Here is a 17,993-nt window from a genome sequence, read left to right as displayed (position 1 = left end):
AAACTTTTTGCCAGTATAGGCAATATATTTATCCTGCTTAGGGCGGCACGGTGGCACAGTGGTTAGCACTTCTGCCTCACAGCGCCAGGGACCTGGGTTCAATTCCCGCCTCAGGCGACTGACTGTGTGGAGTTTGCACGTTCTCCCTGTGTCTGCGTGGGTTTCCTCCGGGTGCTCCGGTTTCCTCCCACAGTCCAAAGATGTGTGGGTCAGGTGAATTGGCCATGCCCGTAGTATTAGGTGAGGGGTAAATGTAGGGGTATGGGTGTGTTGCGCTTCGGCGGGTCGGTGTGGACTTGTTGGGCCGAAGGGCCTGTTTCCACACTGTAAGTAATCTAATCTAATTTACTCCAATGGGCTATTTGAGTTTGATCAATTTGAGAATTATTTATTTCAAAATTGCTCTTAGGGCTTCTGGCTTGCTGAAGAGCACAAATTATGACATCAAATATGGTACTCCTGCAATACTGAAACCAGAATATGTTTGTGTTACTTCTTTGCTACTGCCAATTTTAATTGAATATATGTATATTGTATGTATTTACATACAAGGAGGAAATGGTTTATACTTTATTACAATGGACACTTCACAGTCTCCAACCTTGCAAAGGGGAAGATGATAAAGATCGAACTTGACCTGCTGTGTGGACTTGCCATTGCCAGCATTGGTGCATAAGAAGGGACAGTTTACCTGTGCGATCCTGAACAAACAGAGACTGTGGACCAATAATGCCAGGAAGATGTCCTTGTGTGCCAAAAGACTGAATGTTTCCAAGAAAGACTTTTGCAGTGGTCAACTGCATAAAAAATTAACAGGTCATGGTAAAGACCATTTAGAACAAGTCTAAATGGTATTTACCATGTAAAACTGTCGTGTGCCAATTTGATTACATTTGTACTATGGGCATCCCTGATAAGCCTTACGCCCTTTCAGGTAGATCACGTAGTAAAACAGACAAAGGGGGGATGTTTCTAGACACACATAATAAAATTTTTGGAGAGGATGAAGTAATTTGTTATGCCTTTACTTCAGTAAGAGACTCGCTGACCCTTTTTATCCTTCCAAATCCTAACATGGAGGTGTGGAATAGTACTAAAGTATTTACATGACGTAATATCTTTTTTTAGTTATTACCTATCTCCACCTGCTACTTGTTTATGGACTTCCTCCAATAAATCCGTAATATCCTATCCAAATTACTACAAGAGTAAGGAATGGGGGTGCGCTTATGTTAGCGTGCCTAAATTTTTTTTGTGCTATGATTAAAAGTACTAGTCGTCACTACTTTTCTGAAGGGCCTTGCACCTCATTTGTATGCCTTAACAAAAATGTATCCCTATTATCACTGAATTCAAACTCTAAGTGGAGAGGATAACAACACACACCTTCATTATGATACCCCTAACGGCACCAATATTTTTCCAGTTATTGGAGGGGAAGAAACATTTTGGGATGTTGACCATGTTTCTTATCAAGAAACTCACTTCATTAGTACTGGATGATTTTCACCCTCAGCTCCCAGGGTCAAATTATGTAATCATGGATTATCCACATACCCCAGGAAGTCACAAATATAGGCCTGCATCTCACTGGGAAGGTCCCTCTATTGCCTATGTTAAACCTGGATATTATTTTTTTCAGTTATAATAAGGCAGCTGACTACCTTGTCCTGAATACAGCAAGTAGTCCTCATTTTGTAGCTGTTTCCAACTATTTCCAACTTCTGTTCCCTGTCCAATTACCTGGAAATGAAATCATAATTCCCCTTTTAAACATACAGATTCTCCTGACTTCTGTGCAGAATGGAAGAATCCAAAGACCATATCAAGAAGTAAAACACACTCATTGACATACGCAGCTCTTAGTGTTCTTTCATTATGAGAGTCCTTAAGATTTATTAGTCAACAAAACCATAATTATCTTATTGGTGGACTCACAATTTTGGGAAATGAGACAACTGATACCTTAATAGAAATTAGAAATGCTTTCAGAATTGTGTCTATTTGCCCAGCAAAAAAATAATAATCATGTCACCTTATTATATGTGATTGGTCTTTCTTGTAATTAAGGCTGTACTATTTCTTAAAAAAAACATATAAATAATGTCTAATTTTCAAATGTAATTGAACAACTTCATCACAGAACACAGAAACTTCAATCTCTGTGTTGCTGGATAGAATTGCATCAAGGTACCTTAATTCAATAAACTAATGAAGCTTGCTTTTTGAATAGACCGCATTTGTCGAGTCCTTTGACCGATCTCGAACAAGAGGCCCCTCTTGAGGGGATGCAGATCTTCAATGGGTTGACATGATTAAGCATGCCTGTAGAATAGGAATTGGTGGGATATAAGGAGTTGTGAGGTTAAAGAACACAGTTGTCAAACAATTGGGTCAACATTGCAGAGAACCAAAGCAGACTTTATAAACAACTAGCTTTGCTGCTTGGCAATGGATGTGGCAAATGCTATGGTTACCTTCAACCTGCAGCTGGAGACAAGGCACCCAACTTCATCTTACACCCATTTCCCAGACCAAATGTCATCCTGCTTAGAGTACATTTCCTGAGACAGGGAAGCTGAGCCAGGAAATTTCCTGAGTTGAGCTACTCATGTGAATGGTGAAAATCCAACCATGTAAGTTCAAATTCTCTGTAAATCCAACATTCCTTCACTAGTTTCCAAAACTGATATTTTTGTTTCCTCGAAGTGCCTGTACCATTGAACCTAATATTAAGCTTGACCTTTATGGCACATTATAAATGAACATTTCCTGCCGCAGCCATTTAGTGACGCTAATTAATATCTTAGAGGTCCCTGGTCACAATATGGTTCATAGTTCTGACTCAGCCTGAAAGGTCCAGAAATTTGTCTCATTCCTGCAGGTATATCTTTAAATAATTTTTCTGCATTACAGATGAGTTTTTCTGTCAGCCTGATCATCATCACTCCAGTTGGTGTCAGAAAGCAATCATATTTTAAGGATGAAAAGCCATTTCAACACTCATAAATTTAAATGATATAGAATGTTGTTTTCTGAAAGAAGTCTATGACATGAAAAATTTGATTATCGCATGATAATTGAAGATGACTATGACTCTCAAAGTTCTGCATTACCATGGCCTTCCTTGTCTCATGTCTGGGTCTGATGTTCATTAATACATTGAGACTAATTCCTATGATTAGTCAACAAGTCCTTGATCATTTTATTAAATAACTACCAGGATGTTTGAAAATCATCTAGATTGATTGTAGTCCTTTTTTGCTTCGAGCAATTCCTGTATTTCTATGAAAGCAGTGCAATGGCATATCCACTTAGTATTTCACTGTTCTTGTCTATAATCAATTAAATTATTGTTTATAACTTCATTGGGGGAGAATGTTTGTCATTTCACGTACCTACACTTTCATTCACTGAATAAATTCTTGAGGAATTTTGCAACCATTTCCAAATATAACTTGTTCTCTTTTTCTGTTTGATCTTTCTTCTTTGTTTTTCCTGTTTCTCTTCTCTTCCTATAATTCTCATTATATCTCTGTCTATTTAAAATTTCTATTCTAATTCTTTCCCATCACAAATTCCATTTTTTTTCCTATCTCTCTATTTCTATTTCTCTTCCAAATTGCCTTTGCACGAATGCTTGGAGCAATACCTGCATTTCAATTGTAAATTGTATAGCATGACTACTTATTCGTTAAAGTTATAAAAATTAATACAGCTCAGAAGCAAATTTAATGTATTAGCCAACAGTGAGGCAATCTCCCTAGTGCCAATTTATACTGAGCTTGTTTCAACAATTGTTATACTTTTTCTTTTCAGACTTGGAAATGGGTTTTGGGTCCTGTTTTTCTGTACATTTGTGAAAGATTGATTCGATATTATAGATCTCTGCAAAAAGTCGTGATTACAAAGGTAAAAACTACTTGGTAACATCTTACTCTGACTGGAGTATTTCTTTACATACATATGTCTTACTTGTTTTGTGCTCAGAAATTATTTCACCTGATAGTTTAGCATTTCCCTTCCTCTTTGGTGAACAGCTATATGTATTTTTAAAATTTATCTGACCTATCAGCCAGATTAAGAAGTGATAAACCCCAATCTAACTGAGTGTCAAGTAGTACCACAAGTGATGCATGTGGCCTCTGAGTTCTGAATCAATGAACCTGTTGCTGCTCTATCAAATGTCACAAAAAGGTCATTTACATTGAAACATTTAGTGTGTTGTGTTTCCCTATACTCTGATGAATAAAGCAGAGCTGTATTATAGTCAGCACAATAAATCTAAAAACAATGAACAAATAATTTGCACATCAATATTATAGATGATCAGGGAGACTCTATAGCACAAGTCACTGTCCATACTAAAGAGAAAAAAATGAAGATAAAGTAAATCAGGAAGTAATGATGGCTATACTAAGCATGAGTTTTAAAGACTTGGTGAAATGTTTAACTTAATTAAAAGTAAGCATTTATCATTATACTTTTCCCAAGTTCAGATTCAGCAATATCTCCTAAGAACTGATGAAATTTTGACTTTACTGTAAATATAAGAACTATGTACAATACCTTACAAGAATACTTATATTAAGAACCTTTCTTTTGATGGACAGGTGATTGTACATCCCTCCAGGGTACTTGAGCTTCAAATGAAAAAACAAGGCTTTAAAATGAAAGCTGGTCAGTACATCTTCCTGCACTGTCCTTCAATATCTCGATATGAATGGCATCCATTCACATTAACCTCTGCCTCTGAAGAAGACCACTTTAGCATTCATATGAGAGCCATGGGAGACTGGACAAATGCTTTCTATGAGGCTTGTGGAGCTCATTTAAGGGGATTTCGGGAAGCATGGAAGATGCCAAGGTTTATAATTTGAGACTGATACATACATAGCTTGCTAGTTTTATATCATTAAATAATGAAAGTGTTAGTACTTTGTTTCTGTTATGGGTATTCATATTATGGATATACAGCAAGTAGAAAGTTTAAGTATACAAACGAGCCGTGTGCACCAAAAAAAAAATCAGAAACTGGCGGAACTGCTTCTTTCCCTTTCCTCTGTTTAAAATAATGCTAACAATTCTGCGGTTTCATTTCATTCAATTTCCATTCTTCCTGAAGGTTCCTAAACTGTAAATGCCATCAGGCTATTTAGACAATAGAAGCATCACCTCTGCCCTTTATGTAATTTACCTACAAATGCACTTTCATGTGCAAATCATCAGCTGAGGGTCATGAGTGGTAACGATTTAACTCCTTGTATATCCAGATGTGCTGGTGCAGTTGTGACAACAAATTCAACTTATGTTTTCCTCACTAGAGACAATATCAGTTCAGAGAAGAAATTAAACCAAAGACCTCCAGACCTATTTGATTTTATAACAGTTTTCAGCAAAAAAGATATTTTATGTGAAATCAGAAATTGATATCAGGCAAAAACATTGTTGGTCTATCAGCTAATTATGCCCAAAACGTCGATTCTCCTGCTCCTTTGATGCTGCCTGACCTACTGCGCTTTTCTAGCAACACATTTTTAAGCTCTGATCTCCAGCATCTGCAGTCCTCACTTTCTCCTTTTTACATAGGGATGAACCTTGTATAGTTCAGTTCCACACTGGTCAAAAGTTTTTTATAATCTTTAGTATTGGGGGTTTTAGTGCATTTTAAATTTCAGTCCAGCATGAGAAATTGGAGAGAATGTTCAGACTAACCCAATGCAGCCCTTTCAGCACACCAACATTGTATTTCAGCTTAATTATTATGGGATCAATATAAGTAAAATAAGATCAAAAGTGTACATCACATGTACATCTTATCAGAACATCTGCAAGGTTTTAAGAAAGTTTATTCAATTAACCTTACTAGCTTTGATTTGATATTTCAGAAAGACAGCAAATCTTAGTTCTAAGAAATTCGATTTGATGCAGAAGGAAGGAAAATTTCATACCAATCGTGGAATTTATCTGCTAGTACAATTCATCATAATACGATTTCATGTATTCAGTGCTCTATCTTCTGTTAGCCACATATTCCTATACTGTTTGAAATCACTATGAGGATCTTGCCTTCTCAACCTCGTCCATCATCTGCAGAGTGGTCTGGTCTTCTGGGACAATGGTGATTTTCACTTTTAGAGTTGTATAATGGGATACATTTCCTAGGCAAGACATCTTTGACTGAGTGTTCTTTGATGGGACCATGGTGCAAAGAATTGAATATTTATATCCAATTTGTTGTAGTTGCAAATTTCCCATGGTTCACTTTAATCTTAACCAGCGCAAAGTTAGCCATTTCATAATTCAAACGGCTTATCTTTGTGCCTAAGGGACAGTCTTTGTGCCTAATCCAAGGGACAGTCAAGCAACATTTTGTATTCTAGAATCATAGAGTCTTATAGCGCAGAGACAGGCCCTTTGACCCAAACTGGTCCATGCCAACCAAAATGTCTGTCCACACTAACCTCATTTCCCTGCACTTGGCCCATATTCTTCAAATCCTTTCCTATCCATGGATTTGTTCAAATGCCTTTTAAATGTTGTTAATGTACCTGCCTCAACCACTTCTGTTGACAGCTTATTCCATATGCATGTCACCCTGTATAAAAAAGTTGCCCCTCAGGTTCCCTTTTATTCTTTCTCCTCTAACCTTAAACTGATGCCCTCTAGTCCTCGATTCTCCAACCCTGGGAAAAAGACTCAGTGCATTCACCCTATCCATGCCTCTTATAGCATCATAGAGATGTACAGCTTGGAAACAGACCCTTCGGTCCAACCCATCCATACCGACCAGATATCCCAACCCAATCTAATCCCACCTGACAGCACCCGGCTCATATCCCTCCAAATCCTTCCTATTCATATACACATCCAAATGCCTCTTAAATGTTGTAATTGTACCAGCCTCCCCCACATCCTCTGGCAGCTCATTCCATACACGTACCACTCTCTGCGTGAAAAAGTTGCCCCTTAGGTCTCTTTTATATCTTTCCCCTCTCACCCTAAACCTATGCCCTCTAGTTCTGGACTTCCCAACCCCAGGGAAAAGACTTTGTCTATTTATCCTATTCATGCCCCTCATAATTTTGTAAACCTCTATAAGGTCACCCCTCAGCCTCCAATGCTCCAGGGAAAACAGCCTGTTCAGCCTCTCCCTGTAGCTCAGATCCTCTAACCCTGGCAACACACTTGTAGATCTTTTCTGAACCCTTTCAAGTTTCACAACATCTTTCCGATCGGAAGGAGACCAGAATTGCACACAATATTCCAACAATGGCCTAACCAATGTCCTGTACAGTCGCAACATGACGTCCCAATTCCTGTACTCAATACTCTGACCAATAAAGGAAAGCATACCAAACGCCTTCTTCACTATCCTATGATCTTATACACCTGTATAAAGTCTCCCGTCAGTCTCCTACGCTCTAAAGAAAAAGATCTTAGCTTGTCCAACCTCTCCCCAGTACTCAGACCATTGAGTACAGGCAAAATCATTGTGATTTTTGCTGCACTCTTTCCAGTTTAATAACATCCTTTCTGTAATAAGGTAATTAAAACAGAACACAATACTCCAAGTGCAGCCTCACCAACATCCTTAGAACTATAACATAACTTCCCAACTTTTATACTCGGTGCCCTGTCTGATGAAGGCCAGTGTGTCAAAAGCCTTCTTCACTGCCCTGTCCATCTGTGACTCCACTTTCAGAGAACTGTGAACCTGAACTCCAAGGTCCCGCTGTTCCACCAGACTCCTTAAGGCCCTACCATTTACCATGAAACCCCTACTTTGATTTGACTTTCCAAAATGCAATTCCGCACACTTATCTATATTAAAACTCCATTTTCCATTTCTTGGCCCACATCCTGAGCTGGTCAAGGTCCTGCTGCAATTTCTGAAAACCTTCCTCACTGTCCATGAAGCCTCCTATTTTAGTGTTACCAGCAAACTTACTAATCACCCTTTGTACATTCTCATCCAAATCACTGATATAGATAACAAACAGTAATGGTCCCAGCACCGACCCCGAGGCACTGCACTAGTCAGGCCTCCAGTCTGAAAAGCATCCTTCCATTTTACCCTCCGTTTTCTACCATCTAGCCTATGTTGTATCCAGTTTGCCAGCTCATCCTGGATTCCACGCGATCTAACTTTCCAGAGCAGCTTACCATGTGTAACCTCAAAGGCCTTACTGAAATACATATAGGCTACGTCTAACACCCTGCCCTCATCAACCTTTCTGGTCACTTCATCAAAAACTCTAAAAAATTTTATGGGCATGATCTCCCAAACACAAAGCCATGTTGTCCACTCCTAATCAAACTCTGTCTTTTCAAATGCATGTATATCTTATCTCTCAGAATATTCTCAAGTAACTTACCCACCACAGATGTTAAGCTTACTGGTCGACAGGCTTGTCTTTGCAGCTCTTCTTGAATAACATTCGCTACCCTCCAGTCTTCTGGGGCCTCACATGTGGCTAATGAAAATGCAAAAACATCAGCCAGAACCTCGTAATTTCTTTTCTAGTTTCTTTCAGTAATCTTGGATATATCTGGTCGTGACCAGGAGTTTTATACATCTTTATACATTCTAATACATCTAACACCTCCTCTATAATGATATGCACTGTCCCCAAGATATCACAATGAACTTCCCCAAGTCTTCATGTCTTTCTCCATGGTAAACACATATCATCAATTGATGATATGCTAGAGAAACTACTACAATCTATTAAAAGGGAAAAAATGGCAAGACTTTAGAAAAGCTTAACACAATCAAACAGAACCAACACAGTTTTGTGAAAAGGAAATTATACTTGACAAATTTACTGTCGATCTTTCAGGACATAAGCAGAGTTGATAAAGGAGAAATGGTAATAACTGTAATTGGATTTTGAGGAGGCATTGAATATTGTGCAACACAAAAAGACAGTTATGGAATTGGGGGTAATGTATTAGCCTAGATTGAGGATTGCTTAACACACAGAAGAAAAACAGTCAGGATTATTAAATCTTTTTCAAACTGAAAGGTATAACTAGTACAGTACCACAAGGTAAGTCCTCAGGCCTCAATTATTTACTACCTATTTTAGTGATTTGAAAGAGGAGACAGAGTGTAATGTTTTCAATTTGCTGACAATATAAAATGGGTGGGAGAGTTTGTTATGATGAGGACATAAAGAATCTGCAAAGGGAATAATAGATAGGTTGAGTAAGTGGGCAAAAACCTGACAGATAGAGTTTAATGCAGGCATGTGAAGTCATGCACTTTAGTAAGAAGAATCAAAAGTTAAAGTATGATTTAAATGGAGAAAGACTCCAGAAAAATGCTGGACAGAGAGAAGGAAACACAAAAGATGCTGAAGCAACTCATCAGGTCAAGTAGCATCTGTAGAGAAAGGAACAGAGTTAATGGAGTGTAGGTTTGCTCGCTGAGCTGTAGGTTTAGGGCAGCACGGTAGCACAGTGGTTAGCACTGCTACCTCACAGCGCCAGGGACCTGGGTTCAATTCCCACCTCAGGCGACTGACTGTGTGGAGTTTGCACGTTCTCCCCGTGTCTGCGTGGGTTTCCTCCGGGTGCTCTGGTTTCCTCCCACAGTCCAAAGATGTGCGGGTCAGGTGAATTGGCCATGCTAAAATTGCCCGCAGTGTTAGGTAAGGGGTATATGTAGGGGTATGGGTGGGTTGCGCTTCGGCGGGTCGGTGTGGACTTGTTGGGCTGAAGTGCCTGTTTCCACACTGTAAGTAATCTAATCTAATCTAATCTTGATATCCAGACGTTTCCTTAACTGGCAAGATAACATCATCAGTGGCTACCTCCAAGTGAAGCGAAGCTGTTGTCTCCTGCTTTCTATTTATATCTTTCTCCTGGATAGGGTTCCTGGGGTTTGTGGTGATGTCATTTCCTGTTTGTTTTTTTGAGGGGTTGATAGATGGCATCTAGATCTATGTGTTTTTGTTTATGGCGTTGTGGTTGGAGTGCCAGGCTTCTAGGAATTCTCTGGCATGTCTTTGCTTAGCCTGTCCCAGGATAGATGTTTTGTCCCAGTCGAAATGGTGGGTTTTTTTTCATTCGTGTGTAGGGCTACGAGGGAGAGAGGGCCGTGTCTTTTTGTGGCTAGCTGGTGTTTGTGTATCCTGTTGGCTAACTTTCTTCCTGTTTGTCCTACGTAGCGTTTGTGACAGTCCTTGCATGGAATTTTGTAGATGACGTTGGTTTTGTCCATGGGTTGTACTGGGTCTTTTAAGTTTGTTAGTTTTTGTTTGAGAGTGTTGGTGGGTTTGTGTGCTCCCAGGATTCCAAGGGGTCTTAGTAGTCTGGCTGTCATTTCTGAAACTTCTTTGATGGTTAGGGTTTTCTGGTTGTGTTTGGTCTGCTTGTCGTGGTTTGTTCTTGAGGAATCTGCGCACTGTATTTTTTGAGTATCCGTTCTTGTTGTATATGTTGTATAGGTGGTTCTCCTCTGTTTTCCGAAGTTTGTCTGTGCTGTAGTGTGTGGTGGCTCATTGGAATAGTGTTCTGATACAGCTTCATTTGTGTGTGTTGGGATGGTTGCTGAAGTAGTTAAGTATTTGGTCAGTGTTTATTGGATTTCTGTATACGCAGGCTTGTAGTTGTCCGTTGTCCTTTCTTTCGACTGTGATGTCCAGGAATGCGAGTTTGTTATCGGTTTCTTCCTCCTTGGTGAACTTTATGCTTGTGAGGGTGTTGTTGATGATGTTAAATGTCTCCTCTATCTTGTTTCGTTTTGTGATGACAAAGGTGTCATCTATGTAGCGGACCCAGATTTTTGGTTTGATGGTTGGTAGGGCTGTTTGTTCTAGTCTTTGCATTACTGCTTCTGTTATGAATTCTGATAGCGGAGATCCCATGGGTGTGCTGTTGGTTTGTTTGTAGACTATGTTGCTGAAAGTGAAGTACGTGGTGAGGCACAGGTCCACTAGCTTCATGATGTTTTCGTTGGTAATGTGATTGATGGTGGTTGGTGTGAGTGTGATGGTCTCTTCTAAAAGTGTGGTAAGGTCGATGTTGATGGAGGTGAACAGTGCTGTTACATCGAATGAGATCATTGTTTCGTCTTCCTCTATTTTGGTGTTTTTGATGATTTTTAGGAGTTCCTGGATGGAGTGGATGAAGTGCTGTGACTCTTCTACTAGGTATTTCAGTCTTGCGTGTAGTTCTTTGGCCAGTCTGTAAGTTGGTGTTCCAGGTAGTGAGCCTATTGGTCTGAGGGGGGCTCCCGGTTTATGGATTTTTGGTAGTCTGTAGAATCGTGGGGTGTTGGTCCCGTCAGGTTTCATTTGTTGGAATTCCGTTTTGTTTAATTGTCCAGAATCGTGCAATTTTCTTAGGAGATATGTAATTTTGTTTCCAAGTTGTGGGGTCAGGTCTAGTCTGTTGGTAGGTGTTGGGTCTGCAAGTAGTGCATTGGCTTTCTCTATGTAGTCCCATATGTTCAGGATGACTGTGAGCCGACCTTCGTCTGTGGGGTAATACAACGATGTTTTTGTCTTTTTTGATGTTTTCTAGGACTTTCTTTTCTTGTGTGTTCAGTTTGTTTCCTTCCCTCTTTCGACTCAGAGTAGGTGCAACTGTCTGTCTAATCGTTTGTTGTGTTTCTTCCGTGAGATTGTTGTCCTTCAATGTGGTTTCTAATGCCGCTAGGAAATACTTCTTGTCAGTGTCTCGGTAACTTATGCCTCACCACCCACTTCACTTTCAAAACATAGTCTACAAACAAACCAACGGCACACCCATGGGATCTCTGCTATCAGAATTCATAACAGAAACAGTAATGCAAAGACTAGAGCAAACAGCCCTACCAACCATCAAACCAAAAATCTGGGTCCGCTACATAGACGACACCTTTGTCATCACAAAACGAAACAAGATAGAAGAGACATTTAACATCATCAACAACACCCTCACAGGCATAAAGTTCACCAAGGAGGAAGAAATTGACAACAAACTCGCATTCCTGGACGTCACAGTCGAAAGAAAGGACAACGGACAACTACAAACCTGCATATACAGAAAACCGACACTGACCAAATACTTAACTACTTCAGCAACCATCCAACACACACAAATAAAGCTGTATCAGAACACTATTCCAATGAGCCACCACACACTGCAGCACAGACGAACTTCGGAAAACAGAGGAGAAACAAAGTATTCGAACGGATACTCAAATAATACAGTGCGCAGATTCCTCAAGAACAAGCCACAACAAGCAGACTAAATACAGCCAGAAACCCTAACCACCTTACCATACATCAAAGAAGTTTCAGAAATGATAGCCAGACTATTAAGATCCCTCAGAATCCTAGTAGCACACAAACCCACCAACACTCTCAAACAAAAAGACCAAGTACAACCCATGGACAAAATCAACGTCATCTACAAAATTTCATGCAAGGACTGTCACAAACACTACGTAGGACAAACAGGAAGAATGTTAGCCACCAGGATACACAAACACCAGCTAGCCACAAAACGACACGACCCTCTCTTCCCTCGTAGCCATATACATGGATGAAAAAAAGCACCATTTCGACTGAGACAACACATCTATCCTGGGACAGGCTAAGCAAAGACATGCCAGAGAATTCCTAGAGGCCTGGCACTCCAACCACAATGCCATAAACAAACACATGGATCTAAATGCCATCTATCAACCCCTCAGAAAAACGAACAGGAAATGACACCACCACAAACCCCAGGAACCCCATCCAGGAGAAAGATATAAATAGAAAGCAGGAGACAACAGCTTCGCTTCACTTGGAGGTAGCCACTGATGATGGTATCTAGCCAGGTAATGAAATGTCTGGATATCAAACCTGGCTATTTGCTCAGCGAGCAAACCTACACAAGAAAAGAAAGCTCTAGAAAACCTCAGCTACAAACCTTCACAAACCTTGCAACAGAGTTAACATTTTGAATCTGATATGACTTCTTTTGAACTATTATTCGATTCAGAAGATTTAATCTTGTCTTACTCTCTTTGCGGTTGCCGCCAGACATGATGAGTTTAATGAGTTTGTTTTACATTTCCAGAGTGTGCAGTATTTTGCTTTTATTTAAGTGCAGCACAAAGGGATCTGGATGTTCATGTACATAACACATAGAAAGTTAGTATGCAGGTGCCACAATTAATTAAGGAGGCAAAAATAATTTTGGCCTTCATTGCTGGGGGAATAAAAACAGGGAAGTCTTGTTACAACCATATAAGGTGTTGTGGAGGCCACCCCTGGAATATTGTGTACAGATTGAGTTCCTGGCTTTAAGAAAGGTATAGGAGGCAGATCAAAAAAAAAAATCACTAGGCTTTTTCCTGGGATGAAGGGTTTCACTGATCTAAAATGGCTAAATAGGTTACGCCTTGTTTCTTTAGAGTTCAGAAAAACGAGAAGTGACCTCATTGAAATATAAACAATTCTGAGGGGTTACAAGATTGATGTTACAAAGATGCTTCAAAAGTGGGTGATCCTCAAATTAGGGGAATTAGTTACAGAATTAGAGGACACTCATTAAAAACTGAGATGTAAAGGCATTACTTCCCTGAGAGCAGTGAATGTCTGGAATTCCCTACTCCAAAGGGTTTTGTGGAGTTAATCTCTGAAAATATTTAAAGAGGAGGTGGGTAGATTTTTGAACTATCTGGGGGTTGAGATTTATGACGTATAAAACAGAAATTGAGGCCTGAGGCAATCACCAACGATCTTACTGAAGAGCAAGGCAGGCTTGATGGGCCATTGCAATTCTTTGTGTTCTTATCATACAATATGTGTTGCCTGTTTGACCCTGATAAATAAACCAGATACAATACTGTTCTGCAGTCTCAGTGCTGCCTGATATAGCAATATGGTTTATTATGAAGTCCCTGATTTAATTACTGATGCATGCTGAATTAAGTAATCATAGCTATGATAACAGTTGGAGGATTACAATTGGCCTCAATGCTCCTGGAGCAGAGTGAATTCCTCCAGGTGATGATCTTTGATGTCCTGATCACCTGTAAGTTTTTACTGGTAAACCTATAGTAACTTTATGTTTGTAACTGTTCTTGAAAACAGTTTGACAGATGACAATGTAGTTATCTTCTATAATCAATAATGATATAGTACCTTTTTACAACACCACCAGCCCTGAATTACAAAATTTAAATTTAGGGGTTAGTATCAGATTTAGGAGTCAAATTTAGGGACCTTTGTTGTGATTCAATCCTTTAATTTTTTGTTACTGATATGTCTCTATAAAAGGCATCTAGATGGGTATATGAATAGGAAGGATTCAGAGGGATATGGGGCAAATGCTGGCATATGGGGCTAGGTCAGTTTGGGCAGTGTGATCGGCTCAGATGGGTTGGACCGAAGGGTCTGTTTCTGTGCTATATGACTCTATGACTTTGTTGAAAACTGTATTGGTTTAATATCAGGTATATAAATGTTTAGGTTGAACTGTGATGCTCTCCATGATGAAGTAGCTTATTGACACTAAGACATGGAGGATAAAGTTTTGAGCAAAGATGGAATCGTATCAAGGCAACCAGGAAGAAAGATTAAAAATGGCAAACGCTAAATACCCCTCCCTGCATATCTTGTGTAAACATTATGACTAGGGGTACATAATAATATTTCAATATTATTATCCTGTAAACCTCACACTGGTTAAAGTAACTGAAAATTGCAAATACTGTAACTGTGAAGTGACTTTGTTAGTCATGATGAATATTGGGTGCCTTATGTAGTTACATGTCTGTTCACTTCAAGCCATAGTGCACATTTTCCTATGTGTTACAGAGTTGCAGTTGATGGTCCTTTTGGAACTGCCTGTATAGACGTATTCTATTATGAAGTTAGTGTGTTGATTGCTACAGGAATTGGAGTGACCCCCTTTGCTTCTGTATTGAAATCTATTTGGTATAAATACAATCAACCAGCAACAACAATGAAAGTAGAAAGGGTAGGTAATGTAAATCATTGTATTATTTTATCTTGAAAATGAACAAAGGATATTACACAAACTAAGACATGATAAGACATTTAACAAGGGATGCTTTGAGGAGCCAAGAGGTAAGTTAACATAAGAATATCAGAAGTAGGATCAGGAGTAGGCCATCTGGCCTGGACAGCCTACTCAACCATTCAACAAGATCATGGCTGATCTTTTTGTGGACTCAGCTCCACTTACCTGCCCACTCATCATAAGCTTTAATTTCTTTACTATTCAAAAATCTATCTTTCCCTTAAAAACATTCAATGAGGTAGCCTCATTGGAGCAGGGAATTCCACAGATTCAGAATCCTTTTGAAGAATAAGTTCCTCCTCAACTCAATCCTAAATCTGCTCCCCCTTATTGTGAGGCTATTCCTCCTAGTTCTAGTTCCACCTACCAGTGGAGACAACCTCCCTGCTTCTATCTTATCTATTCCCTTGATAATTTTAGATGTAAGATTCCCCCCTTATAAGTTCTAAGTTCCGATGAGTATAGTACCGCTCTAGTCAATCTGTCCTCATAAGCCAACTCTTTCAACTCTAGCATCAACCTGGTGAAACTCCTCTGCACCCTGTCCAGTGCCAGTTTATTTTTTCTCAAGTAAGGAGACCAGAATTGCTGCAGGATTCCTAGCCTCTGATCTGCTCTTGTGCCACTGTATTTATAGGCCGGTCTAGTTCAGCTTCTAGTCAGTGGCATCCCCTAGGATGTTGTCAAAGTGTGGCCCTTTTTCTGGTGTCTACCCTGTCAAGTCCCTTCAGAATCTTGTAGATTTCAATGAGGTCACCTCTCACTCTTTAAAACTGTTTTATGTTTTGTAAAAGTTATTATAACCTATTCTATCTTCCTGGCTGGGTTACTCTCATTCTATGTTCATTTTATCAACTTTTTTGAGGCCCTTTGCTGATTCTGAAATATTTTAAACTCTCAGGCTTACTACTATTCTTTGTAACATTATAAACCTCTACTCTTAATCTAATGCTATGTTTAAATTCCTTAGTAAACCAAGGAAACATTTTTTTCTGAGGTACATTTTTTGAATAGAGTATATTTTTCTTTAACGTTCTGAACTGTTACTTAGTGTTTTTCATTGTTCACTTACAACTATACCCTTTAGTCTATTTATTCAATCAACCTTAGCCAGCTCTCTCCCTCAAGCTTATGGAATTGGTTTTAAATATAAGAGTTTTGCTGGTAGTATTGGAGTATGTCACTTTGAAAATTCATATGGAATTCAACTCGATTTAGATGACTATTTCCCAGTGGTCCTATATTATGAGATTACTAATTAACTCTATCTCATTGCACAATACTGGCCCACATCTTTCAGTCTCTGGATCATCTAAGCCACATATACAACGGAAGATGTTCCCACTCATCCACCTACCCACTCATCCAGCAACCACCTCATCCATCTATTTATTCAGTCAGTCACCCATTTACTATCCAATTATTGTTTCACCAAATCACGCTTATTCATGAAAAGACTGGACCTTTAAATTATCAGTTACTGCCAAAAAGGAGAATATGTCTTCTGCACTGCTGTTTTTCTCATGGAATCTTGTGCTGAAGGACTTCTGGACACTGCGTCAAAAGTTTGATCTTTTTAAATATATTCAGGTAAGTGGAAGGGCAGGTTGGAGATTTTGAACCTTTAAATCTAAATCAGATTTATCCTAATGGTTCTAAAACATATTTCACCAGAAAATGATTACAAGAGTATTCTACAAATTCATCTTCCAGATCATTTTCATCAATTTGATAAGTCCAGTCAGTAAGCAAGTTAGAAGTCTGTACAATTTTTACATTGTTTTGTTACAAACTCCAACAGTTCTTGTTTAAGGTTTTGTATAATGATTTAATTACTCTTGGGTCCTACAAACTACGGCCATCAATATTTGTTTCCTCGCTATTCCTAGTCAACACCCATACTAAACAGTTCAGCAACCCTGGCGAAGCCATTTAATTAGCTTCTGTTTGTAAAATTGAGGGGATGTACTCTTCCTGGCCAATGTTGGGTCATTTACATGATTGCAAAATGCAGCACATGTTTTCATTACCAAGGTATCTTAATTTTCTCAAACTTCCTTTCACAGTGTTAATTTGAATTACAGCCTGAGCAATGGTTATTAGTGAGATGATATTTGTACCAAAGTCCTGATAATAGTCTTGGTCCCTGAAACAGTCTGTTTTCACAACCACTCTATGTGGTAGAAAACTCTATCTATTTTTAATCTGGCCCATTACTGCTCCATCAGTCTATTCTCAAGGTGTTACAGAGACTTCAATCAAGTGGCATTCGCTCACTATGCTTACTGATGATACACACTTTGGTTGCTGCTAGGATCACTTAGTTCCACACTTCAATACAGACTTGGTCCAACCATGGATAAAATGTCAGAATTGAGAGGAGTGTGATGACTTTTACATCAAGGCTGTATTTGATATTATGGGCCATAAAAGCTTCTTTGTCAATTTGAAATTAAATTAGAATCAGGAGGAAACCTTTTCATTATCAGGAATCATACTGAATACAAACAATGGTGTGATTACTGAATGTTAATCATCTCAGACCCAGGACTTTGCTGCGGATGGTTTTCAAGATAATGTGCTAGGCCCAGGCAGCATGAGCTGCTTCATCAATGTGTTTCAATCTTTATTGGATCAGATATGAGGACATTTGAAGGTAATTTGAAGTTCCATCTGCAACTTCTCAGTCATGGAATAGCTCATGCCTTCATGCACAACACCTTGGCAATAATTTGGCTCAATCTGGTAAATGATAAATAGCAGTCATGCAAAAGGTATGCAAAGTCTCCTAATTGACCATGTAACTATCTGCCCTTGACATTCAGTGCAATTATCATCACTGACCCTTCTACATCAACACTCTAGTGGTCACTGTTGACAGAAATTTAATTGTAAATAGTATGGTCAAAACTTGCACACTTTCCAGCCAGCACCTCAGTTTATGGCTCCCCTGAAGCTTTTCA

At 39.2% G+C, this 17,993-nt stretch overlaps 1 protein-coding gene across 1 annotated transcript in view; it reads left to right on the top strand.

Moving 5' to 3' along the window:
- Positions 1–17,993, top strand: part of LOC132819563 (NADPH oxidase 3-like) — a 98,838-nt gene that overhangs the window by 38,758 nt on the left and 42,087 nt on the right. The window contains exons 8-10 of the mRNA XM_060831132.1: positions 3,820–3,912; positions 4,614–4,867; positions 14,805–14,967. Coding sequence (XP_060687115.1) covers positions 3,820–3,912; positions 4,614–4,867; positions 14,805–14,967 — 510 coding nt within the window. The remainder of the gene's footprint in view (positions 1–3,819; positions 3,913–4,613; positions 4,868–14,804; positions 14,968–17,993) is intronic.

Source organism: Hemiscyllium ocellatum, chromosome 10, assembly GCF_020745735.1.
Source record: "Hemiscyllium ocellatum isolate sHemOce1 chromosome 10, sHemOce1.pat.X.cur, whole genome shotgun sequence".
Taxonomy (NCBI): Eukaryota; Metazoa; Chordata; class Chondrichthyes; order Orectolobiformes; family Hemiscylliidae; genus Hemiscyllium; species Hemiscyllium ocellatum.
The sequence above is the reverse complement of the archived record's forward strand: the minus strand, read 5'-3'. Positions and strand labels throughout refer to the sequence as shown.